Raw genomic sequence first — 9,652 nt, 5'->3', positions numbered from 1 at the left:
GTATTTGAAGTGTAAAATACTTGCTAGAGATTAAGCAATCAAATTAAGATACCATAAAATGTTATGAGGATTAGAAATCTTGACTCAAGTCATTCGAATAGACTATGCAAGAATTCTTCTATCTTATTCTCATAATTCTGATAAGTTATTTCTATCCACGTGAATGGTTAGATTTGTTTTATCAGTGGTGTTCTTAAGTTCCTATCACAAGTGTCAACCAAATGAGAATGGGTAAAGAATTTTAATATTCTTCCACTCAATTAAGGTAGTGTGATACATTATCAAATAACTTTATTGGTATCATTATTTATTACAACAGTAAATCTAAACTGGAACATATAATCAAGATCAAGGATTTATTCTGATAATAGCTAATTTATTATATTACTTCTATGTTTAAAATTATGTGTCACAAAGATTACTGTAGAATAAAGTCCACCCTTAAGTATATAGAGATTATGATCCACCCTTAAAGGTTGTATAGATCATGATTCTTTAAGTGTTATAGAGATTATGTGGAGTTGAATATAATCCAGAGTTCATTAGATATAAAAGATCGTTGAACTGCATATTATTCTTAACTTTTTCTCCACCCCTATCAGATCAAATGATCTTTTATTAAACAAATTCTTAATAATTGTTTTAGAATTAACAATTATTCATAAACATAGAAATAATTTCTAGTGTTTATGTAGTAATAACTTTGTAAAGAGTTTAAATAACTATAGAATTTGTATCAATAATAAAAACACATAAACATACAAACATAATAAATAATAATTGGCAATTGATTTATAAGATAAAGTAATGAAGCTCAACTCATAGATTACAATTTATTTGTAAAAAAAACTTAATTATAAATTAAAAAAAAATTATTTGCAACATTATGAGAACAGGGAATAAAATCCCAAACTTGAAATCCAAATTGTTTTAAAATTGAAACAATTAATTCAAAATAAATAAATAAATGAGCTTCTTCTTTATCTTTGACGAACTCCATCCCTTTATCCAGCTTTTAGATCCAACTCGCTAAGACAGCACCTAAGTTTAAAAAGCTTGAGCTATAAGAAGAAAAATAAACAAGGTTAGTAGTCCAGAATTAATAATCCAAATGGATAATAATTCACTAAAACACATCAGTTTATAGAAATAAATACCTTGTTTCTTTGCAAGAAGCTTAGGACATTGAGGTTTCCAATGGCCTTTCTTATTGCAGTAGAAACATTTTCCTTTTGGTGTATCACCAGAAGCTGCAGCCTTTTTGTTCTTAGCTGTTTTCACAGCTTGAGCTCGCTTCTTGGCATTTTTCCACTTCTTCTTATTCTTGGATTTGGAAGTAGAGGCAACATATGCCTCAGCATTATTCGTCCTATTACTATTTCTAGAATTCTGAGGTTTACTCCCTTTCTTCTTGGGTCCTCCAATCAAATTTTCATATGTCTGAAGGTCATTGACTAACGTGTGAAAGTCTTGTTCCTTCTTGTTCATGACATAATTTGATGTATAGGGCAGAAAATCTGAAGTCAGACTATTCAAGATGAGACTCACTTGAGTAGTCTGATCCATTTCAGCACCATGATCCTGAGCTTCTTAGAAATAACCTGCCATTTGGAGAAGGTGATCACGCACATTCTGATGGGGTTCCATCCGTGCATTGATAAATTTCTTAGTCGCGTCAAAGCGAGACTGGATAGATGCCATACCGAATAGCTCGGTTAACTGCGTCATGATTTCTGCAGCCGTGACAGCGTTAGCAAACCTTTTTTTCAAGGTGTCAACCATGCTGGAAAGCATGAAGTATCGAGCTTTGTTGTTAGCATTCTGCCAACGCTCGAACTTCTCTTTAACAGCTTTGGTTGCATTGTCACCTGGCTGTTCAGGAGGCGGCTCAGTCAACACAAACAGGGCACTTCACCTACGAGAGCAATATTAATGTTCTCTCTCCATTTAGGGAAGTTAGATCCATTTAGCTTATTTTCAGTCAATAGTGACAACATGGGATTTGACATGGCAATTTAGGATACTACAAAATAATAAATAGGAATCAATTATGGTTTAACACAAAATCTTATTCAGAAATTATTAGCACATAGCAAGTAGGAATGACTAGAGAAAATACTAAAAAATACAATCCTAAATAATTTCTAAGGTTTTCAACAAACTAATATCAGTGTCCTGTTTAGGTGAGAGTCAAAACTATCATCCATTGAATAGAGTTGTCAGCTCATCTAAAATAATAAATATTAGCAACCTTTTATTCGATCGAAAAGAGAATCTGACGTTGTCCCGTTTAGGCGAGAGTCAAGGTCATTCCTATTTCATGAGCTTCCACCATTGTTTCATACGTTTGTAAGTCTTATACAGTCGCCACCATTAGGGTGATCAATACTAATATAAAAAACTTACAAATATATTTATCTTTCGAGATTAAACGGTGCTAACTTGCTAATGAACGTTCTTCCATTAGGGAGGATTACTCACTAAAACAATAGCTATGTAAAACCAACAATGGAGATCCAATATTTTAATAATAATAAAGCTCATTATTTGAAATGTATTTTCTTCTAAACTTTATTTATTTTAAATATATATTTATTTAATTAAATTTTTAATTAGAAAAAAAATTCTAAATAAAATTTAGTTTAATATTTATAACATTAAACTTAGATGGTTAAGAAAATAAAATGAATTATTTTCATCTTAGTATTAATTTTCAAATAAATATTAAGAAAATTACTTAATTTAAGTTGTATTAATTTAAATTAATTTGCAACTCAAATTAAAATTTTCTATAAATATATATATGTATATATTGTATTTCAAAAAAAAAATTAAAGTATAAAATTATACAATTTTCGAAATACATTAAAATAAATTAATCTTTACTAGAAAAAATACTTCAAGCAAGAATACTATCTATCTAGATTTTCTTTGACTAATTAATTCAATTTCTAATAATAATATATTTTAGTTCCTTTATTAATCATTAAATGAAAAAATCATTGATTTAAGTTGATTCAAAAATTAATTAAATAAATAATTAATTTACAACTTTAATCTATTTTTCAAGATAAATTCAAAATCATCTTGCATAATCAAATGCAATTTCGAAAAATATTGATTAATAAAATAAAATATATTTTGAAAATTATTCAAATTTAAGTTGTTATAAGAATAACCAACTTAAAATAATTTCTATTTAATTAAATATCATGAAAATAACAATATTTAAGTATCATTATGAAAATCAACTTAGATATTTAATTTTCAATTTAATTAAATGTATTAAATTCAAGAAATAAATAATTAAGTATAGAGAAGACTTAATTATTAATTTCTAGTTTAATACTAGAAAAAATATCCTTAACTTGAATTGTACCAAAAATTAATTATTAAACAATTAATTTCACAATCAATGATATTTTCCTATTTTAATATTAAAAATAATACCTAGTATAGAAATAACTATCTAGAAAATATCTTAATTTAACTAAGTATCTTTTCAAGATTTGGAAAATATTTGATTTAAATTGTTATAGAGAGAATCTAAAATAAGCAACTTAAAATTTTCCAAATAAAATTTAATTAAATATCAAAATTAGGTGGTAACTACCTAATTTAAGAATATTTCATTTTAAGTTTAAAATCAACTTAAAAAAATATCTTAAGAATCTTCAATAACCAATTCCTAAAATTCCTCAACTTAATATTAAATTCAAAAGATATTCAAATTTAAGTTAATAAGGAAAATTAGTAATTACTAATTTATAACTTAAATAGGAATATTTAATGAAATAATAAAAGTAAGTTTCAGAAAGAATCTAGTTAGTTAAAATTATTTATTTAATTAAAATACAAATAGTTTATCTAGAAATAATATCTTAAACTAAGAGTGTTTTTCTTAAAATTAACTTTAAAATATTAAAATGAAAATAAATTTCATATATTTTAAAATTTAATTATGTTGCTAATTAATTTTATTAGGTTAAACTAATTTAATTAACCTAGTACAGTTATTCAAATCAGGCAAATGGGCCTTCACAATTGGGGTAGTTCATGTGAGGGGGAGCTGGGTTCAGTATGTCGTACCCACTTCTATTGGCCCCCATCTCTCACACAAGGCCCAAAAGAGAGGAATTTAACCTTAAAATGAATAACTGTTATTAATTGAATAGGTCCAAAAACTAAATGGACCTAAATAAAATCTATCAGGGTGTGACCTTTTATTTAGCAACAACCTATATGCATCTATAATAAAATAAACATATAGGCTCACACAGGCACACAGATTTAGATGGACCCTATCATGTTACTAGGTCATACACAGATGAAAGAAGAATGAAAAAATTACCTGTTACAAATTATTTACTTGACCTATTGACAATTGAACCATGGGTTAAAATCAGATCATTGGATCTGTCAACAAGTTAACCATGGCAATTTAGATCAAGCAATAATAGGTTTTAGAAAAATTTACAAACAATATAAAACACATACTCCTGCAACAAGTTAGATTTGGATAGTTGGATGTAGGATTTATTTAATTTAAAATATTAAATATATTTTGAAAAATAATTAAATAAAAAAAAAATATTTTCAGATTTTAAAAAAAAAAATTAATATTTAAAATTAAACCTACAATTTTGAAAAAGAAATAGGTTTCAAGTAACCTAAATATCATTTCAAAAAAAAAAAAAAATTTGCTAGCGTACCTTTTAAAATTCATGTTATTTAATAAATTAAATAAAATAGAAAATGATAAATACATACCCTTTTCTCATTTTATAATTTAATTATAAAAAAATTAACAAAATTTAAAAGTTAACAAAATTATCTTATTTCCCTTTTTAAAATGCCATGATTATACTAATCTTATTTTAAATAAGGTCAAATTACTTAAAAAAGAAATATTTTAAAAAATTTAATATCTGACCTAAGAAAAAAAAAATAAGATAAAATAATCAAATTTTAAAGAAAATAAGAAAAAGAGGTAAGCAAAATTGATTTTTACCTATTTTCAAATTCAAATTACACCAATATCTAAAATTAATTTTGAAAATCAAATTAATTTATTTCTGATAATTAGATTTGAAATATGAAAAATAAAAATCAAAATACAAAACTACACAAATATCGGAAGTTAATTCTATGAAATAGCATAAAATAAAAATCGAAGAAAACGAAAAAAAATGGCAGGTGGTACGGACAGTATGCTACGCGCGTAATGAGGGGAAACAGCTGAGAAAACTCGGCGCAAGGACCCCTGTGCAGGATTTCCGCGCGCGTGGAAAGGGTGATCACCACCCTAATTTTTTCTGATTTTCAAAAATTCATAACTAATTCAAATAAAATCGAAATCGAGTTCTGTAAAAAAGTAAATTGTTTAAATTTTTCCAAACTATCCAATAAAAATAATTTCAGAAACAGAAAATCAATTATTTTTTCCAGAATTCACAAACATCAACCAAACATCAATATGACACACCATGATACCATCCAAATCACAAACAAATCGTTTTAAGTCCAAATTTCTTGCAAGCAAATCAATTACCATGGCTCTGATACCAGTTGTTGGAATTTATTTAACCAGGATCTTAGATCTACTCACAAGTATGTTGATTTAACAACCTAAATATGAACTTTTAAAACGATAATAAATAAAACACATATAAAGTTAAGAAACCTTACAGTGGGTGCAGCGGAATAATATGTCTCCTTCCACTCAGATCTCTAACCCTTGATTCCTTTCTGTTGCAGAGTATAATCAAGATCTGAGCCCTAATGTCCTTCTGTTGGATGTGATCCTTCACAGTCTTCCAATCTATGATTGAGGTACTATTTGCTGTGTGTGGGCACTACTCTCTCACTAGGGATTTCGAAATTCTCTCTCTTTTGCACTGTGTATTTCGTGTATGGTAGTATGCAAGAGGAAGAGAGGTGGGCTGCTACATATAGTGAAAAGGAGAGCTGAACTTTCCAAATACACAGTTTCCTTAATTACAGAGTAATTGATTAACTGCCTTATTTGGTGTGATCTACCACTTTCCATTTATAGATAACTGCTAGGTTTAGGTTAGTAATTATTTTTTTTTTGCATTAAAAAATTGAAAATAATAATTGGGAAACACACAACCAAGTGGCCGGCCATGGTGTGACTGGGCCTCACTTGGTTTTTGTCGTTTTCACAATATTATTTCTATTTTTCCAAAAATGCCATTTTTCCAATTCTAACCATTTAAATGCCAAAACTAATTATTTAATAACTAAAATAGATCATTAAATAATATTATCATTTAATATAATCATTAATTAGACATATAGAGTCTCTTAATTAATAAATAAACTTAGAATCTCTTTTCTTTACAATTTCATCCCTAAAGAGTGAGAATTCACAAATTAGACATAGTCTAACTTTTAGAATTATAATTGATCAATCATAAATCAATTATTGAGTCTTACAAACAGTATGGTCTCAACTAGAATGGGGACCATGGATCTATATTGCTGAGCTTCCAATAAGTTGAAGTGAATTTACTAAGTAAATCCCTAACTTATTCATTCCTTGTTGAATCCACTCTTAGAACTTGGAATTGCACTCTTAGACTTATATAGAGCATTCTATATGTTCCACGATATAGATATGCTATCTCATTTAACCATTATTATAATCTTAATGTGATCAAAGATCCTCAATATAGATGATTTACATCGAGATGGGACAAATTTACCGTTTCCACCCCTCAATGTATTTGGCCCCTTAAAACACTTAACTACCTGTAAATGATGTTTTAGTGATATAATATATAGTCACTGAAACAAGAGCTCATCCATTTACTTCTATTTAACTAAGCTCGAAGGGAATCATCACTTGACTTCTATACACCAGTAGAAGCTATAGATTCCATATTTATGTTCAGGGCTCCCACTCAGTTATGCTATGATGTTTCCAAAATATACGTATCACCCTGACCTAAAAGTAGGCTTAACTAATAAATCAAAGAACATGAATAGCACTCCTGAGATTGAGCCTAAGCATATCAGGATTTAGATTCTTTTAATCTAAGATCAACTACTGACATTGACTTGGAAAGATACAACGGTAAGTTTATAATATCTTTGACCAAGTTCAATATCGGTCCAGTCCAATGTATACTCCATACATTCGAAACTAGTATACTTTACCAATGTCCTGGAAAGAACATAACACTTACTCCAAGTGTAAGTATACTTCATCGCTGATTATCACATCAGTGTAAATCCAAAACACTGATGAACAGGGACTTAGTCTTTTGAATCATATAATCACAATCACATTCCACTGTGTTGACAATACTGTAATTGTGAATAAATATATGTTCTGGACTTAACTGATTTTGTGCATATATATATTAAACCATAAGCATGTAAAATACATGTAAACATAATCACTTCAAAAATTCTTAAATTGATAACTATCAGATTGTAATGGGTTTTATTTAGGGCACAAAACCCAACAGTTCTATCATCTTATTCGATATAAGATGGCCCCACTGCCTCTGTTGTCTTGACACAACCGATGAGGTTAATACCATTAGTGTTCTTAAACAGAAAGTCACAGTACCTTGTCGTAGTGGGAGGGTTTCAAGGAACTCACCCTTTTATGACTTGGGAGACACTTGTGATTAAAAATCCATTGTTTGTTTAAACAAGAAATGGATAGTCAAAATAAGTAACTAAAAAGCAAAGCCAAGAGAACTATTGTTTAAACCATTCATATGGAGTAACCAAAAAGTTTTCTATTATAAGGACAAGAAATGAAATTTTGAAAATAAGTCTATTCAATGGACTTAACAAAACTTCTTGATCCTAGTGTTATAGGTTTGAGATTATCTAAACCTATGGCTTGTGGTATGCCTGGTTATTTAATTACTCTAATGCAAACGACTTACTTTAGTAAGTTGCTGGAGCATTTTTTTTCTAATGGCAATCTATAGAAGCTTCTCGACTTTTAGATATAGATTTTATTTATTTAAGGAAAAGTATCAACTATTCCAGAAAAGATAAAAGTCATGAAGGAATTTCTTAGGATCAACAGTGAGAGATCTCAGATTTGCTTTACTATGCATTAGACCATACACCTGCTGTTGAGTGGGAGTAATGAGTAGGTATCGAATTAATCCATGAAAGGAACATTGGAAGACAATCAAGTAAATCTTAAGATCAAGAAGATGAACTATATGTTAGTCGATAAGGGTGGTATTTAATACTCTTAGACTATACCAAATCAGGTTTCTAGACTTGCGTTAGTGAAAGAAAGTCTACTGATGAGATGTTGATTACTCTCGAGGTGGAGGAGTGATTTTGGAGAAGTGTAAAAACCGATCTGGAGTCTCTAACTCTACCAGTGAGCTAAATGTTAAAGTTGCAAGAAAGATACTTATTCAGCCTATGGAAAGTTCTATACAGTTTTTGGCATTGTACCAATAATGAATTAACTATTAGTGTTACTTCCTGACTAACACAGAAGTAGTTGCCAAAAATTAAAGAATCTAGTATCCCTAGAGGAGTAGACATATAGAAAAGAATTTCACAATATCAGGGATTTTGTGATTAAGGAAATGCAATGGTGGAGAAATATTGTATTGTATACAACCTGTTAGATCTTATTACAGAGAGAATACTACATTCTACACTTGATCTAGATAAGGTATACTTACACCTTGGATAAGTGTTATGTCATTTCCAGGGCATTGGTAAAGTTTACCAGTATCAGATGTATGGAGTACACATTGGAAGGGACCGATATTGATCTTGGATAAGATATCATAAACTTACCGTTATATCTTTCTAAGTCAATATCAATGGTTAATCTTAGGTCTGTGGATCTTAATCCCGATATGGTTAAGTTCAACTTAGTTATATTATTTATGTTCTTAGAGTTGTTCGTGGAAGCTAACTAATGGTTCTGGTGGATATTTACATCTTGGGAACATGTTAGTTCAATTGAGTGGGAGCGTTGATCATAGATATAGAATCTATAGCTTCTATAAGTATTTGGAAGTGAAACGATGATTTCCTTTGAGCTTGGCTTGATAGAGTTAAATGATTGAGATCTCATTTCAATAATTATACTAGTTTACTGAAATATCATTTATAGGTAGCTAAGTGTTTTAAGGATAAAATACATTGAAGGGTAGAACGGTAAATTTGTCCCTATTCAGTGTAAATCATCTATAGAAGATATTTGACTATTAGGATTGTAACAATGGATAATCATAACGTATCTATATTGTGGTACATATAGAGCATTCTATATAATCGAGAGTGCTATTCAATTCCAAATCTATAGTGGCGCAAGGCAGAATAAATAAGTTAGAGAATTTACTTGGTGAATTCTAGATCTACTTATTGAAAGCTCGGTTATATAGGCCCATGATCCCCTCACTAGTTGAGATAATACTGCTGGCAGACTCAGTTAATTGATTTTAATTAATTAATTATAATTCTAAATTTAGACTATGTCTTATTTATGAATTTTTACTAAGCAAGGGCTTAATTGTGAAGAAAAGAAGTTTTGGGGTCAATTTGTTAATTAAGAGACTTTGTATGGTCTAATTAATAAATTACATAAATGGCAATTTTATTTGATAATTAATTATAATTATTAAATAAA

The 9,652-nt window shown here is 28.8% G+C and overlaps 1 protein-coding gene across 1 annotated transcript; it reads right to left on the bottom strand.

The window, feature by feature from the left end:
* Positions 1–772: 772 nt before the first annotated feature.
* On the bottom strand, positions 773–2,555 carry LOC133031030 (uncharacterized). The gene is made up of 2 exons (XM_061104248.1): positions 1,158–2,555; positions 773–1,061 (listed from the first exon to the last, which is right to left on the bottom strand). Exons 1-2 carry the CDS (start codon positions 1,564–1,566, stop codon positions 1,048–1,050), a joined length of 423 nt encoding a protein of 140 aa, XP_060960231.1. The 5' UTR covers positions 1,567–2,555; the 3' UTR covers positions 773–1,047.
* Between the last annotated feature and the right edge of the window lie 7,097 nt (positions 2,556–9,652).

Source organism: Cannabis sativa, chromosome 9, assembly GCF_029168945.1.
Source record: "Cannabis sativa cultivar Pink pepper isolate KNU-18-1 chromosome 9, ASM2916894v1, whole genome shotgun sequence".
Lineage (NCBI taxonomy): Eukaryota > Viridiplantae > Streptophyta > Magnoliopsida > Rosales > Cannabaceae > Cannabis > Cannabis sativa.
Note: the sequence above shows the minus strand (reverse complement) of the source record. Positions and strands in the feature narration are given on the sequence as shown.

Excerpts from the sequence above, each read along its gene's own strand:
- LOC133031030 (XM_061104248.1), bottom strand. The coding sequence starts at position 1,566 with ATGGATCAGACTACTCAAGTGAGTCTCATCTTGAATAGTCTGACTTCA.